The following is a 16,907-nucleotide window of genomic DNA, read 5'->3' on the forward strand; positions in this document are numbered from 1 at the left end:
GACCATCCTCGACGTCATTCGAACCTGCCAACGGCACAAGCCTGGAGATGAATGACCTGTTCAAGGCAGCAGGTCTCCACTTTTTTCAAGTCTCCATCGTACGCTCAACAACGAGTATCCTGACGTGCGTGTGACTATTGCGTACCTCGTGTTCTCACTGAACATTGACTCCTCGCCAGAAGTGTATTCCAGCCTAAATGTGTACTCCGTTCATAGTGTTAGAGATAACATGGGAGCAAGCGGTCGTTCTGCCAGGCTGCAATACTTGGTGCTGACAATATCTGTTCCCTGGTTTACTCATCTCACCGAGTTAGCTTCGCTGTCTGCACCCACGTCGTGCTTTGGCGACATGTCCTAGGTACGGATATGTATGCTTTTGTAGGATTGCAGAGATGTTCCTCGTGTATCTACTACCGGTGAAGCTACAAGCGGCCCTCAATTAACATCATGGGATGGGGCCACTAGACCGGTATTTAAATTTATCTGCTCCCAATGTACATTCCAACTGCAAGCGTTGTTGTGGGATCCCTTACATCAGAAGCGAGAACAGTAATTCAGATTAGAGCTTGGAAAACGAGAAAAACGACACCGTGTCAGCATTCATCTAAGCGTCAACCGGTACCCATCTCGCGCGGGACTCCGCTCTTCCGCTCCTTAATCACAACTTCGGAATGTGCACACTTGTAGTGCCGCATTGTCTTGCCCGCCCACTTCAACCTCCACTCATGTTCCAATGAGATCTAGTTGTTCCTTGAGAAGTTTGACAAAAATCCTGGAAGGGGTTAGCCACCTGATGACGACAAATCAGTATAACCTACATTGTAGTCGATACCCAGAGTGAGTAACAGGAGGATGTATTGTACGTTCAGTCGCGCCGAGGCCGGGCTTGAAGAAAAATTGTTGATTTCTAACCATGTTGGACCACCCGCATACTTGAGCATTGACGGTCTGTACGCAGTATCATAATCATGACTAGCACCACTGCCTGATTCAGCGCAGATTTGGTTGAATTTTCGTCTGGATATCGGACGAGTAGCCTTTTAATTCCACTACGCCTTATTTGGAATACTACATGCATATGAGTCAGCTCATTTGCCACATTGCAAGACTTTGACAATGCAGTCGAACGGCAAGTATGTGAATCGTCTTGGAGATGACATTGGACGTTAAAAACGTGAAGAAGCAAGCCCATTGAAAGAGAAATATGGGAAATATGGAAAGTATGCGGCGCTTACCAGAAGTCCCGGGAGGGATATCGTGCTGTTTGCAGACTTGGGAAGCGAAAGTGTCACGAATCAGTCCACAGCCATCACTGTGAACCAAGCCACCTTGTGCGTTCCAGTCTGGGATTTGTAGTGCTTGCTCAACTCGTACCTAGAATTTCCAAGCTAAGATCAGTCGTAGTATAGTGATGGTGGTCGCTCACGTCGAGGGATCGGACAGTGGACGAGAAGGAGAGGCCTGGCCGCGCAGCGTATTTCCAACACCCATCCTATTTAAAAACTTCATCAAGATCGCCTAGCCGTCCAAGTATCTGAGGTATAGTCCACTCCACATCCTCTCGAAAGAATATGAGTTTCCCGTCCTTGACATGATTGTCTGTATATCCAAAGAACGCGTACCTTATAAGGACAGCACTCAGTTACTAAGATGAACAAAAAGGTATGATGAATCACAGGACGCCGTCGTGTAAGGCCAGTCTATTTGTGGCCCATTCGGCAACAAGCTGCCGTAGTTTACTACAACTTAAGCCCTTCTTGGGGGTTGAGAGGTGTAGGAAACGCACTGGATTGTCGACTTCACGCAACACCCTTGAGGAGGGGACTGGTCTCGACGTTGGGGAGGAAACAGCACAGTCATCGCCTGCTAGTAGCTTAGCCGTGAGTACTGAGAGGAGGGGTACATCGAGCATCTCAGTAAGTCACGATTATGCTGCTCTTGAGTGACCGGTCGGCCAGTATGGAGGTTGGGGGAAAGGAAGTGGAAATGGAAGGAAGAATCCAGAGTTGAATTCACCACTGGATTATTGGCTGTTAAATTCCGAGCTAAGTGCCGAGGAGGAAGTCGAAGATTGGCTGCGCATAGTTAAGCCATCAAGTGAGGTTCTGAACCTAATATCGAGCTTTTCACCAGGCCTTAGACCATATTCATGATTCCTTTGTCTCCGCCGCACAGTTGTCACTAAAAGAGCGCCAGTCTCTCCAAAGAGTCAACGTAGCTCTGGCTCGCACCTGACGACTTCACGAACTGGTATAACTGTCAAATGACTCATCAGAAAAACAGGAAATTATCTGAAGTGCTGTAGCAGAGCTTCCGGATTGGTTCAGAAGCGATTTCAGCAGTCCAGCCAGTGCTCAGCCCACAGAACCTTGTATAAGCGCTCTAACACACCGGCATCTCACCGCATATGATATTTGGGTGTGAGTGTGCACCTGTGTGCACCTATAGTCATCGCCGGTGCCCCAAATGCGCTAGACTGTGCGTGTAACGAGCTCTGCACGAAAATTCCGCAACCTGCAGGTGATCTGCGGCTGCAGCAAAATGGTTCTAGTGTTCCAGCGCTTCGGCAACGTGCTATTTTGCTGATGGAGACATCAAGACAGCTGGCTGTGACATTAAGACTCGTTAGTTACGAAGGAACAGATAGTAATTAGACTCAGCTTGTCGCTCGACCTTCAGGCCTACTGCCACTATGTAGCGCTAGCGGTTATGTAGTGGCCCTCACGGAGGCTCAGTCGCATGACTTGTCGCGATCGGCTCGGCTCACTGTTGTGATCGACCGGGTTCGGCATGTTTTAGCATGGCAATCATCATACGAAATCCAAGCTTCAAAATGTTCAAAATTATCTCACCTGGCTATGGTTCACCCAAGGTTCACCTTCAAGTTGTCCGCTCGACTTTAATCTGAATTGTCTTGCGCTTTGAGTGTTGCCTCTCAAGAGTCGTTTTCTAGATAGTAGCTTGGAGATTACTTGACTTGGTGGACATCAGGCTAGCTCGTTGCACCATGACTATGTGTTTCCAGCATTGACCCCAAAGGAGATCAGACGCATTCATGCTCACAGTGACCACTACCCATTCCCACAGCTTCCCTTCATCAAGATGAGCCATGGACTAGATGCTGTCTGCGTAACAAGAAGGGTCTTTCACAACGCAACTATATGGGTGCATTCGCGTCAAAATGAAACCCATGCACAAGTATTGATTGGAATCGTACGTAAATCCTCCATGGTAGTACCATACCAATGCTTCTGACACGTGTATGTCATTGAAGTTCTCGGAAGTCGAAGCCTCTAGAAGTTTGCGGGAGGTCGCCAGTAATCATAAGACTATAGCCAATTCAAGTCGCATGCGTCCATTCTACTGAATATCGTTAGTCTGCTGGTGTAGAGACATCTACGGTCAGACATCGGAAGATGCGTGGTGCCACTGCATGCAGGTTTGCTCGCTGTGGCCTACCATGTTACGCCGATTGCCCATCCATCTGCTCCCCGGGAACACCACCCTGATCACACATTCTCCTATATCTGAACAGTACATCATGTGTGGAAATCTGATCACGCCTTTTGTGCAATATTAATTGAGGGTCTTGCACACTACATCAACATCTCACACACTTTCCCTTGATTACTTTGTATTCAAGTAGATTGGTAATCGCTATCGATGCGAACGTTTGCCAGAAATTTGTCTCCATGAAGTAAATGGGTTGTTGTATAGACATGGTGGATAAGGTGAATCATAACTCCTCGTTATACACGAACTGAAACAGCTCCCTCATAGCCTCTTTCTGGTTATCATCCCATGTGCCTAACTCCAACTCCTGTAGGATACTCTGTCGAATATCGTCTTTTGCGAGACCTGCGGCATCCCCAGACTGAACACTGAGCTGGCATGGGTCGCTCCACAGCAGATCCAGCAATTCGAGGCTTAGATTGACGCCGTGGTCGCGTAGATCGTTGCGAAAGCGATTCAGAGCTAAGGGATCGGTGTGACGAGGTGGTCCCTGGACTCCATCACGACCTGCTGCAGCGGAAGCTTGACGCTGGGCGTTAGGCTGCTGGAACCGGTTTCGGAGAACGTCCAAGATATCCTTTTGACTTTCGTCAAAGAGCCCGCATTTATTGCTATCCAGGGAACGTACTTGACAAATCTTTGCTTCTAGTTTGGCTTTGTCTGCCTTGGCTTTGTCTAGCTCCGCCTCTAGCCTTGCTATATCTGCCTTCCTTGCTGCCGCACCAACTTCGATAAGCTTCTTTAACTCGGCTATCTCACGAGAAATCTCTAGATGAATACCATCTTCGGGGGTTGCGTCCATTGCAAAGATATCTGTTTGATGCGAAATTTTCTACTGGCACATGCGGAGGAGGAGCGAAACTTACTAGCGTTCGTCTCGACGTGCGTAGAGACTCGAGATGTCACGTCTGTAAACGGAAGGCTAGCGTTCTTCGCGTGAGCCAGACTATGACCTGGGTGCAGGTTTAGCATATCGAGAATTTTAGAAAGTGTGAAGCGGGGCTGGGAGAAATGATGGCAGGTAAGTACGAAGAGGCTGGTATGCTGTCAGCGACTGCGGCTGGCATTGCTTTCGCAGTTGAAGCATGTTCACTCAGTGCAAGTAATCAGTATCTGCCAGTGCGAGCGAGCTCAACCGCTAGCATAGAACCATGAATTTTCTAAGTTTTGAGCTGTAAGTTCTGAGAGTGTACTATTTTGGCACGATTCAGTTTTTGTTCCCACAGTCCATTTTAGGCATGTACTAGGCGCTATTGACTGGGTAGAAGCCTGGGTGATACCGAGCAGGTTCAAACGCCTCCGTCGTCGATAATTCGCAACATTTCTTGTGCTCAAACGGCCATGAAGGCGATCGTCGGAAACCTCCTGCGTGTGGATGAAGACGCATTCTCGACAAATTACCGCCTTCTACAGCGCATTTACAGAACAGGAACATAACGCACGACCATGGACATTCACTCTCCAGCCAGGCCATCTGTTCAGAGATTAGCCCTCTCTTTTGCTTTGTCTTGAGGTTCAGTGCTGCCGAGGGGGGCCAGGAGGAGAAGGTGTTGGGAACGAGGCGTCGATTAGCGCAGCCATCGCCACATTGAACAAACAAAGGCAAACAAAGGCTCACTCGTCTGTCCTTTCCATTTCGATCTGCATACTCACTGTCTGGCTCGTCTTGTCCATTCTCTTGCTGCTGAATCTGTGCTTTCGGGTTCTCCACACATCACATACAGGCATCTGGGAGAGTGGTTAGCGGTCTCAGCTGCTCACTCGCTTGCCAGATCGTCCATGCAACCCGAGGAGGACTTTGAAGACTGGCCTCAGGCGCAAGATCCCTCTACCTTTTCTCACTACCCAAGTCAACCACGAACCCCAGAAGAATCCCAGTCTCTTAAGATCAAACTCAACATGGCTCCCGTCACTCGCGGTGCCACACGCCAGCGTACAGCGTCCGTTGCCTCCGGATCTGAATACCACGCGAGCAATGCCTCCATGGATGCTGAAGAGCCTATGATTAACGTCGAACCAGCACCGGCCCCGATACAGGTATTCACAACCACTTCAAGAGGGCGGAAGATTGCGCGCAAATCTTACAAAGAGTCTGGAAGCGAAGATGACCCGCTAGTAGCAGATTTTCCGTTGTCTCCTTCCAAAATGGATGTTGAGCCTGACTACAATGATCACGGAGAGGACGAAGATGAGGAGAATCAGCCCCGCTACAGAACCAGACACAGTACTCGACTTGCTCCTAAAATGAACGGGACAATCTACAGCGACGACGAGGGCCAACCTACAACCAGCCGGTACGAGACGCGGAGCAGAAGCAAGAATGTGAACGTTGTTCCCGAAATCAATGGTCATTCTAGTAGCAGGCGTATCACACGTCGCTCTGGATCTCGTGCACAGGCCTCTAATACGCGTTCGACGCGTTCTCGGACAGCAACACGACGGACCCGTCAGAATGGACTGGCCCGGGACGACGACGACGGATACGTCCAACCATCCTCCCCCAGTTCGGCGGACGGGGACGGTTCGTTTGATGAAGCTGCACATACGTCTTCTGAAGTAGATGCTGACGCAGATGCCGACGCGGAGGGCGACATAGATGCTGAGGTCGAAGTGGAGCCGGAACCTGAGCAAGACGGACGACCATACGCGTTGCGTCAACGTACAAAGATAAACTATGCCATTCCTCCACCACTGGAGGAAATGGCCATACCATCTAAACCTCGTCCAGGTGGTGGTCGACATCATGGACGGAATACAGGCTTGGGGAGATCGAAAGCGCCTGGATGGAGCGCTACAGGAGCTGAACTGAGTAGGTGGATGGGTGGCGCAGGGGATGATTCGGTGAGCTGGTTTGTATGCCTGTGTGCATACAATCCCTAATGATTCATACAGGATTCAGACCATCCAGGTCGCAATCCGAAAAAACCTTTCGCTGCTGGGAATTCAATGGGTGGCGTATTTGCCGGGGGGGCGGGAGGAGGGCTGTATCCGTCCGACCTTGCTGCAGCTGCTGGTACTCCGTCGAATTTGGGTAAAATTGGCGATGCATGTGAGTATCTTACAACGAATCTGCAGTCTTCATCGAGTTAACATCTTTCCTAGCCTTGGCAGATGCCGATCCCCTCGGAGTAAACCAGAACGTTACTTTTGACGAGGTAGGAGGACTTGATGACCGTAAGTGATCCGTTCGATCCGAGAGATGGGCGCTTACATAGTCTTGGCTTCGGTCGCGCCGCTTGTCAGATATTAATTCATTGAAAGAGATGACACTCTTGCCTCTCTTATACCCTGAAGTATTTCAACGGTTTAACCTCACGCCACCCAGGGGTGTACTTTTTCACGGGCCGCCGGGAACAGGGAAGACGCTCCTTGCGCGAGCATTGGCCGCCAGTTGCCGATCCGATGGAAAGAGGATATGTCAGTATTCTGCTATAAAATTTGACTCCTATTATTCACACATTGGGCTCGCGTAGCGTTCTTTATGCGCAAAGGTGCCGACTGTCTGTCAAAGTGGGTTGGTGAAGCCGAACGACAATTAAGGCTTCTCTTTGAAGAGGCCCGGAATCAGCAACCTAGTATTATCTTTTTCGACGAAATTGACGGTCTCGCGCCTGTGCGTTCCTCAAAACAAGATCAGATACATGCGTCCATCGTGTCGACGCTATTGGCTTTAATGGACGGCATGGATGGAAGAGGGCAGGTTATCATCATTGGTGCCACCAATCGGCCAGATGCTATAGATCCCGCCCTCCGTCGGCCCGGACGCTTTGACAGGGAATTTTATTTTCCGTTGCCCTCACTAGACGCGCGGGTGCGCATCTTGAGGATCATGACGCAAAAATGGGCAGACTGGGATAGTGATAAAGGGGAAGAGCATGTGAAAGGCTTGGCAAGTTTGACAAAGGGATATGGTGGTGCCGATCTGAGGGTATGCAATGCTGAGCTTCTTTCGAATGTGAATTAACTAGTCTTTCAGGCTCTTTGTACGGAAGCCGCGCTTAATGCTGTTCAAAGACGCTATCCGCAGATTTACAAGACCTCGGAGCGCCTGCTTCTGAAGCCCGAAACTATCGGCGTAGAACTACGGGATTTCATGATCGCGATCAAAAGTAAATCATGTTTCTGCTTGATTTTTGAAACATTCTCTTGTAGCTAATGCAATAATCCATCTTTAGGACTAATCCCCTCATCTGCACGATCGGTATCGTCTGCGGCTGCTCCCTTGCCCACTCAGCTAGCGCCTTTATTGCAAGATTCTCTGGACAGGGCGAAAGAAGTCGTCGACAAGGCGCTGCCACTTGGGAAGAAACGTACAGCGTTGGAAGAAGCTGAGTGGGAAGATGAAAGTCATGAGAATGCCCTGGAGCGAGAGTTGCTGCTTCAATGTAGGTCTTCTTGACATATATGCGGGATAATATTGACGCTTCCATAGCCATGGAATCACTCCGTGTATATCGCCCTAGAGTCGTTCTGCATGGTGTGGTCGGCATGGGCCAATCGTATGTAGCGGCCGCACTGCTGCATCATTTGGAAGGGTATCATATACAGAGTTTGGATTTAGGGAGTTTGATGAGCGATTCCACAAGGGTAAGCTGCTTATTAAGGCGGCATTTTGAAGATACTGATGTAACTACAGACTCCCGAAGCGGCCATCGTACAATTATTCGTTGAGGCAAAGCGACACCAGCCCTCGGTGGTATATATTCCGTCACTGGTTGGGTGGTGCGCGGCTGTGTCTGAGACATCGAGGACCACGGTTCGTGCCATGCTAGAGACTTTGGCCCCAACAGATCCAGTACTGCTACTCGCTGTGGTCGACGGTCCTTTTAAAACTCTGCCGCGTGACGTCCGTGCGTGGTTTGGACAGGCACGGGACAATCGAGTGGAACTTAACGGACACACTACATCACAGAGGGATGCTTTCTTCGACAGTTTACTAACGGATGTCAGCAGACCGCCAAACCACTTTCCAGACGGTGTCAAACGGAAGAAGCGGATACTTGAAGAACTCCCTATCGCCCCGCCGGTGGAGCCTCGACAGCCTACGGCAGCAGAATTGGCGCTGCAAGAGGAAAGCGATCAGCGCGTCGTCACTTTACTCAGATTTCGTTTAGGTCCCATCCTCCAAGAGCTAAAACGTAAATTTAAACGCTTTACTAAGCGAGCCGTGGTACGCACACGCTGTTCTGTTTATCGATCGATGCCGTAGATCCTGCTTACATGCTTCGTTGTGATAGGAGGAATACAATTATGACTTTCAGGTTGCGGTAACGAACACAGACCCGAACGCGAATGTTGTGAAGGAAGTTGAAATTGTTACAACTAGCGTGGAAGTTCGGACAGAGACAAATGGCGCTATGGAAGTAACGGAGCAACAACACACTGAGCAACAGGTCGTCGAGGCGCAAGCTGAAGTCGTCGTCAATGGAATTCATGAGCCGGTACCTCAACAGCCTCCTGAACCCCGACTGTTCGATATCGACTTGGAGCGAATGCATTTCGACTTGTACCGGAACAGATATCTTACTCCTGACGATTTTCTTACCGACATCAGGAGGATTGTCCACAACGCTGAAGTTCGCGTGCATGAAGATCCCGACAGACTCTTCAGGGCGCAGGCCATGCTGACAGCGGCTGAAGTCAGTATCAATGACTTCGATCTTCAGTTCCGGGCTGAATGCGCGCGAATGGCCTCGCGTGAACGCAAGCGAAGGGAGGAGTACAAAAAGAGCAAGGAGAAAGAGGAGAAAGCGGCCGCGGAGGTTAACCCCAATGGCTTATCACCAGTGTATGCCCCTGGTACGCGACGCAGCGCTCGTCATAATGGACAGCAGCCCGAGATCTCAATCACCGATCCAACGGTGCTTGAGAGGCGGCTGAAGAGACCGCGATCCACTTCTGCTGTTGCGACGCCTTCGGAAGACGAGGCAGGTGAGCGGGGGCAGAAGCGCTCTAGACTCGCCAGCGAAGTAGATGAGCCTATGCCAGGTCCATCTTCGCAAGAATGTCAGCCTGGTGTGCGCTTTATAGACAATTCGGAGCCTATGCAAATTTCTCCCTTTCTCTCCCAACCTCAGCCTAATGGCGTGGACGAAGTTATATTAGCTGATGAGGGACCACGAAAGTCGGGAGGGTTTGATCCGTCCTTACTCAATCCTATGCCATCACCTGCCTTGCAAGCGGGGCCTGCAAGCCCGATCACGACGATCGATTATAGCGCTTTCGTCTCGCATGATGGACCATCGCCTGCAGAACCTCCAATGGCCCAAACCGAACTTCGATCAGAACCTCCGTATCCCGGTCAATTGGATACCGAAACTCATGAGCCAGCTACAGACCTTGCTGGCGTTGAATTTCAGAGTCACTCTACTGTGGGGCCTTCTTCAACGATTGCAATGGAGATTGAGCGGTCCCCTACACCGCTGCCGGAGTTCATCTTGAACGAAGACCGCCTATCCGAGCTCAGGCAGGTCCTCCGCGATCGCACCGACACGCTCAACATTGAACAACTCGAGCAGTTACGCGCGACATGTCTCGGATGCGTCTGGCGACATCGAACGGAATGGGACCGGACTGAGCTCATGTATGAGTTGGTTGGGGTGGTGGAAAGATTTGTGAGAGAGGTATCATTAGACGACATGGACTCGCCATCATCGCCAGGACTATAATCGGATTTCCTTGTCTAATGTATAACTGCATAATTTCTTAGTTTATTCTCAACGTGTATTCTGGTCTTTGTTTACTCCTTATTCCTATCGGTTAATGTATGTATTACAACTCTCACTGGTGAATTTGTCTGGATATATTCGTAGGAATGCCAGAAGGTGCTTCAAGAATACAATTTATTTGGGGTACATTGGATTCATACTCTGACATCTACGTATGCGCATCGGTCCCAGCTTAAGACGTGTCCACGGTCAGTCACTCCTTGAACGTAAAAGCGCGCCACTCGCGCCTCTGAGAGACTTGGAGGTAGGCATGCCGGGTCCACATAAAATCTATGCTCCCTTCCGTCCAGGCCGGTGGTCCCGATAAATGTCGCTTCATCAGGACTGTGCACCCTTCCGTCTACTGGGTAAGGCTGAACATAGACGTTGAAATGCGCGAACGAAGGGAACAAGGCTGCCGGCTTCCAAAGTGGTTCGATGTTTTCACTGTCTCTCGAAATTGGAATGTTGTTCAAGGGCGAGAGAGTCGCAGCAATCTGCCAAGTCAATGTTCCTGAGAAGCGGTGGGTATGTACAGGTTCTCGTTGGAAATCTGCCCAAAGAATTCTAGCGTTATGGATAGACCGGCTCGAGGGCATCGAAGTTGGATGTACAGAAAGCAGACCCAAGTGAACGTCAATATGTATGGCTTCCGTCGGATCTTCCATCGCAAAACCAACTAAAAGACCAGATGATACGGATACATCAGCTAGTGAGTCAAGTGGAATTTTGAAAGTAATAGCCATGCGCGTCCAGTCGTGCTGTGTAGAGGGTCCTTCAAGAGCGAGCGGGGTAATTTCAACTCTGTCTGATCCGGCGCCCTCGCCGGATAATCTCACCGACAAGCCTAGATCGAAATCTACTGGCCTATCGGACGTCGCTTTATATGTCAATGTCATGTCATATAACAGTCCAGGAGTGACGGATAGAGACTGGATGGGTACCCAAATGCATCGAAAGAAGGCATCTTCAGCCTCAGATCCGGAGATAGATAGTGCTAGATTCACAGAACTCCCTCCCAGCCATGCGTCGTCCATAAGAAGAGAAGCTATCACTTCCGGCAATGGTTCCTTACGGCCATCTTCCCATTCCGCGGGAGGACGTGGCCATAGCATATCGCCGAGTGAGGTGGTCTTATCCAGGTCCGTCCATCCTTCGTGCGCTTCCAAGATTTTCATACCATTGATGAACCACGCCCGGCCGACTCCAGGGGAGAACCACGTTAGAAAAGGCAGCTCAGTGGGGTTGGGTGGAGACCTTCCAGGGAAGAAGGAAACAATGGGCGCAAACTTCCCATGGTCGCATCCAGGGCGGCCGCTCTGCAATTGCTCAGGAGGAACCACCACAGTATCGGTAGCATCTGGAGGCCCGACCCATAGCTTCCGCTCATAGTCCCACCAAGTCTCCCAAGTGAATCCTGGCTTATCTTGTTCTGTCTCCCAAGTCCAAGCCTGCCCAAATAGAGCGACACTGAGACCGAGTGACTTAGGGTCGATGTGCGTGATGGCCCGATACGAGCCGAATCCGCCGCCACCGTGCTGGCCTCGTCCCCATACGTCAACTCCGACGAAAATATCCTGAAGGGATTTCGGACGTGATATCAATGCAGGATCTAGAGAAAGGAAATATTGTGCTGTACGAGAGGGATAGTGGGGCGGCCACTAAGCTTAAATCAGACGAGCCTCGTAGAAAGACATTTAAGTATATACGCTCACTGTGTAGTTGGTAAAGAAACCAGTCGATGGAAGGAAGAACGGAAGGTTGTAGTTATTCAACCTGTTTTGCCACCGAAGATCCCCCGTCACAACCACGCTGTCGTACCTTTTAACAACAGCAAGATTGTCAATATAGGGAAAGGAAGACAACACGAGATGTTGTACCATATCACTTGCGCATGGGTTCCAACCTGACGTCTCAGTTCGCCCTCCAGTAAGGATATCCACGCCGCCAGCACTTGTGTCTGTTCTACATTCCCAATGAGAGGACATTCTATGTTTAGCAAGTATCCATCAAATCCTCGTTGGTATGCCAAAGTTGCAAGCAAACGTGCGTAGTGAGGGGACAGAGGTAGTGATGTGTCCGAAGATCGCATCCCAGGGCCCGCCTGGGGTAGGAGTCCGACCAGGAGTCGCAAGCAATCCGACTGTCCAGATCCTTCGAAAATCCTAAAAGAGGGCGCGAAGTCAGTGCTATGCGCAAGAACGGATTTCACAGCACGGCACAGAAACCCAGACAGAATCATTAAGTGCGAAATATACCAGGGCAAACATAAAGCTGGAAAGCCATCGCGATCATGATACAAATACACACTATTTACGACATTAGAAATGCAGACTTCGGTGGCGCTAATATAAGGGATCAACATATGACAGGGCTCTGATTATCATGGACGATATATTGCTTCAATTCAATTCAACAGACAATATCACTCACAAGGTGCCAAGCATCTTTACACCCTGTCGATGGGCAGCGTTTATCCAGCCGGATGGGGGTATCGTTACACGATGATGGGAGAAGCTACTCTCCCTGCTGTAGCTACGGTGAGAGTTAGATGATTGCTAGTACTTACTAGATGAATGTGTCACATCGGGACCAGAAATTGAAAGTATACGCGAGCTTCGAAGGCGCCTCGGTATAACCACCCTATGAAAATCATACCAGTCAGAGAGTGATTGCTTCAAACGACTCGAGAAGGATCAGTTGACTAGAGCTCACCTTGTAATCATGACACACCTGGTTCGACTGTTAACATCATTGAGAAGCATTCAAAATAGAGCACTATACCAGAAGTCGACCTTGGCCATCGGCAGATAAATCCTGACTCCTTGAGTGGTAGGGTATTACGGAAGTAAGTTTCGCGGAAGGTTTTGAGGCCCACACATCCAGTTCAGCCAGGGATGTGAAATATGGGGCATCGTCCAGCACAGCATTTGAGTGGCCTGATCCTCTCAAAGGCATTGGATCCAGAGATGCTGAGTGTTATGGTAATAGTGATGTGCATCCATGGGCGGTAAGGTTTCCACTTATAGCTTAGGAACGAAGTCACTTTTCTACAACCATCATCGTCAGATATTGCCTGCGCGACGCCTGGTCGGCTTTCTCATTTTTTTCGTACTGATTCTCTCTCACTGGCATGGGTATTTGCAAAGGTCCGTCTAGGAAAGAGCCTGCTGAATACAATATTTGCTAATTCGTTGGGCTCTCAGCCACAGGCCCATGCTACTGCCGAGAGTATTCCAGTCGGAGAATCTCTCGGAATGCGCGGCATATTGGATTTGTACTGCGAGGGAGCACTCCGACTTTATCTCCGGCCGGCTACTGCCGAGAAAATTATTAACCATGCGCCAACTTCGCATTTCGTTGTTCTTACCCTCATCTCTGCACTGTTGGGATCATGACGGACCTCGATGCGGATTTGTATGGCGGTGAGTACGCTTGCTGATCATTGACTTGATGTTGTGCTGGAAATACTAATATCTTGAAGATCTTTACGCAAACGACGAATCCGAGTTCGCTGTGCCAACAGAGCAACCCGACGAGCGACCGGAGCCCGAAGAATCTGTTCATGAGCCTCAACCCGTAAAGCAGGAACCTGCATCTCAATCTTTCAAACAGGAATCATTGCAAGAGACCAATCCTGAGACGTTAGATGCAATACCGGCATCAATCCCTTCATACACCTCACCACCCACGCAGCAAATTCCAACATATCAGGAACGACAGACGCCTGAATACCGAGAACCACCTCCGCGCCAGGACTATAGTGGTGACGGACCAGTTGATCGTCCAGTGCGTCCGTCAGAGATGAAGGAGGAAGGGTGAGTGTCTGTATTACCCCTGACGACTAATCCCCTGCAGTGCGCTCGCTGTGCTGGGTGGGACCTAGGTTTAGGGACAAGGTGGCGGGCGTAGCATTGTCCGTCTCCTGCGGTAGTCATCTGTCGCCTACGACTAGCTCTAGCGTCTAGAACAACTGCATTCCTAGGTCTTAGCAGCGATAAGCTAGGCTAGCACTGCTTCGCTACAGTCGCGCACAGTAGAGTCGTCCATCCATCTCTCTGCCGTCCTGCATCCTGTTCTAGGCTACCGATGCTAATATCAGTCTTTGTCTTGTGCTTCTATCTATCCCATGCGACCTGCCTCGATCACTCCACCAATGCCTGCTCGCTGCTGTGATGACGACAGCAAAATGTTTATCGGCGGCTTGAATTGGGACACTACAGATGGTGCATATGCGTTCTTAGCTATCTCGCGTGGTGTACGGTAGCGCTAAATAGAGTATGCACAGAGGGGCTGCGCAAGTACTTTTCACAGTTCGGAAAGGTAGAAGCGTGTACGATCATGCGAGACGCCGCAGGGCGGTCGCGGTGCTTCGCGTTCCTGACGTTCGAAGATCCGGCGTCGGTGAACGCAGTGATGGTGCGCGAGCACTTTCTCGATGGCAAGATCGTACGTAGTAGCATGCTGGCTCGCCGCTGTCCATTCAACGACACCGTCTGCAGATTGACCCTAAGCGTGCGATTCCACGGCAAGAACACCAACGGGCGACGAAACTGTTCATTGGCGGCCTCGCGGGGAGCGTGACCTCGGAATCAATGCGCGACTTCTTCTCGCAGTTCGGCAAGGTCGTCGATGCAACGGTCATGCTGGACCGGGAGACCGGCCGAAGCAAGGGCTTCGGGTTCGTCTCGTTTGAGAACGTCAACGTTGAGCCACTTCTCGGGTTTGGAAACCTCGAGATCGACGGCAAGCTGGTACGTGTTACGATCAGGTCGCTGTATCGCTAATCCTCATCTACGCGTCACACAGATCGACGTAAAGCTCGCACAGCCACGCTCACAGCGAGAAGGTTTTGTTGAAGGCAGTGGCCAGGGCCGCGGAGGTGGCGTATACGGGGCGCAGGGTGGTGCTTACAGCGGTGGGGCACCAGCCGCAGCGATGGGCACCAATGCGTCTTTCGATCCGCAGGCGTTGGCGTCGCTATACACACGAATGATGCAGCAGATGGGCATGAACCCAATGATGGGCGGCATGGGCATGGGCCAGATGATGGGCGGAGGACAGGGAGGCGGGTTTGGTGTGGGAGCCGGTGGCGGGCGCATGCCTGGAATGGGCATGAATAACATGAGCAACATGACTATGGGCGGTGCCCCTGGGATGGGTGGCGGGCGTGGACAAAGTATGGGCGCACCCGGCGCTGGTGGGATGGGTCCCAACGTCCCTCGGGGCCCTCGAGCAGCAACGGTGGCGGGTGGTGCCGGGCCCGCGGGGGTTGGACCTCAGCGAGCAGGGCAGCGCGGACAGCATCAATATCATCCGTACTCACGGTGAAGAGGGGGGGCGCATCTGTAATATTCAGCCTGCGGATGAGCGTACGTGTTTGAGCCCCGTGTTTTGATTATTATTGATAGCAGACATGTTGGGTGTGGTGTTGCATATGTTATGTTTAGCTGTATACGCAACACAGCTGCCAGTGGTACTATATTATAATGTTAGGTGATCACGTAGCTTGGTATAGTGGATGTGAGATGGAACAAACTGAGACGGTGACGAGAGCAAGATGAAACCAAGAAAGCACAATAACAGCGAGCAAAACATGACGGAGTAAGGGAAGCAGGGTATAAATTACAGATAGAATATGAACGACGACTGCAAGTCACTAGTTGCATAATGCTAACGCTTCAAACCCAGAGTTGGGGCTAAGTTTTCTTGTACTATCTCGGCTACCGCCAGCCGAAAGAAATCAGTCTCCCAATTTGAGAAGCGTCTGGTTTCTTTCGGACTGAAGGAAAAACTCTTCGAGGGCATGATTCTGCTCGTCTAGAGCATATGGACCATAAGTCAATATGGCTGGGGGTGGACTTGACAAATGAGCTAACGTATGGTGCAGCACTTTCGTTGAACATGTCGTAGGATATGCCTGATCAATATTTGTCGGGATAACGTCTAACGGATCAAGGTCACATAGCCCTGCGAGAGAAATTGTGTCACAAGCATCCAGCTTTGGGAGAATTGGTGGGTGTGATGATGTAGGAGCTGATCTCCTTAGAAGGCGAGGATCCCCAGGCGTTCCTTGTCGTTTGTTCTTGAACCTAAAGCCATGACAGCAGCGAATGAGCAATATGTACCAAAGTCGTAGAATGAACATGCGACTTGCCATATCTGCACTCTCTGGATGGGTAAATTAAGCCTTTCCGCTAATTGTGCCCGCTCCTGAGTCGATGGATACGCCGTTTTCACGTAAACCTCATTGAGTGCTTTCAGTTGCACGGGATTCACTAGCTTCCTTTTTTGTTTGGCAGACAAAGGAGGAGCTGGAGCTGGAGCTGGAGCCGACCTCGCGGACGAGTCCCGTTGATAAGGCGAATCACCGCTGACATGACCAGAACAATACAATGACAGGGAGGCTTGCTCATGCTTGTCATTTGCGAACGACTTGAACCACTGAGATGGAGGCGCGCATAGCAGACTCCCAGGATCGACAGCCTCAAATAAATAGCAACGTTGTTCGTTGTGTAGGCTATAGCCATGCGACGGAGAATAAATTGGGACAAGTACTTCATTGCGGACGCTAGCCTCGGGCGAGTCACACGCGCCGGAGTGCGTTTGCGGTAGCAGTGGTAAGCAACGGGGAATATACTGTAACGGCACTGGAGAAGTACCGTGTAAGCGGAGGGATTTTATATA

The 16,907-nt window shown here is 50.5% G+C and overlaps 5 protein-coding genes across 5 annotated transcripts; 3 read left to right on the plus strand and 2 right to left on the minus strand.

Annotated features, from left to right (window-relative positions):
* Positions 1 to 3,736: 3,736 nt before the first annotated feature.
* On the minus strand, positions 3,737 to 4,315 carry FIBRA_07149 (uncharacterized protein; the record flags this gene model as incomplete). The annotated part of the gene is made up of 2 exons (XM_012328845.1): positions 3,737 to 4,090; positions 4,142 to 4,315. 2 exons carry the CDS (start codon positions 4,313 to 4,315, stop codon positions 3,737 to 3,739), a joined length of 528 nt encoding a protein of 175 aa, XP_012184235.1.
* A 977-nt stretch (positions 4,316 to 5,292) lies between these two features.
* Positions 5,293 to 10,181, plus strand: FIBRA_07150 (uncharacterized protein; the record flags this gene model as incomplete). The annotated part of the gene is made up of 10 exons (XM_012328846.1): positions 5,293 to 6,354; positions 6,406 to 6,562; positions 6,616 to 6,687; positions 6,757 to 6,930; positions 6,987 to 7,441; positions 7,490 to 7,622; positions 7,689 to 7,898; positions 7,946 to 8,100; positions 8,150 to 8,683; positions 8,751 to 10,181. The coding sequence occupies 10 exons, from the start codon at positions 5,293 to 5,295 to the stop codon at positions 10,179 to 10,181; spliced, it is 4,383 nt and encodes a 1,460-aa protein (XP_012184236.1).
* A 194-nt stretch (positions 10,182 to 10,375) lies between these two features.
* Positions 10,376 to 13,178, minus strand: FIBRA_07151 (uncharacterized protein; the record flags this gene model as incomplete). Its single annotated transcript, XM_012328847.1, has 7 exons — positions 10,376 to 11,881; positions 11,936 to 12,041; positions 12,101 to 12,385; positions 12,654 to 12,755; positions 12,790 to 12,863; positions 12,936 to 12,953; positions 13,005 to 13,178. The coding sequence occupies 7 exons, from the start codon at positions 13,176 to 13,178 to the stop codon at positions 10,376 to 10,378; spliced, it is 2,265 nt and encodes a 754-aa protein (XP_012184237.1).
* A 436-nt stretch (positions 13,179 to 13,614) lies between these two features.
* Positions 13,615 to 14,106, plus strand: FIBRA_07152 (uncharacterized protein; the record flags this gene model as incomplete). The annotated part of the gene is made up of 3 exons (XM_012328848.1): positions 13,615 to 13,645; positions 13,705 to 14,038; positions 14,079 to 14,106. 3 exons carry the CDS (start codon positions 13,615 to 13,617, stop codon positions 14,104 to 14,106), a joined length of 393 nt encoding a protein of 130 aa, XP_012184238.1.
* A 270-nt stretch (positions 14,107 to 14,376) lies between these two features.
* Positions 14,377 to 15,551, plus strand: FIBRA_07153 (uncharacterized protein; the record flags this gene model as incomplete). Its single annotated transcript, XM_012328849.1, has 4 exons — positions 14,377 to 14,478; positions 14,535 to 14,669; positions 14,723 to 14,974; positions 15,030 to 15,551. The coding sequence occupies 4 exons, from the start codon at positions 14,377 to 14,379 to the stop codon at positions 15,549 to 15,551; spliced, it is 1,011 nt and encodes a 336-aa protein (XP_012184239.1).
* Between the last annotated feature and the right edge of the window lie 1,356 nt (positions 15,552 to 16,907).

This window comes from Fibroporia radiculosa (genome assembly GCF_000313525.1).
Source record: "Fibroporia radiculosa TFFH 294 genomic supercontigs, scaffold12021, whole genome shotgun sequence".
Classification (NCBI taxonomy): Eukaryota; Fungi; Basidiomycota; class Agaricomycetes; order Polyporales; family Fibroporiaceae; genus Fibroporia; species Fibroporia radiculosa.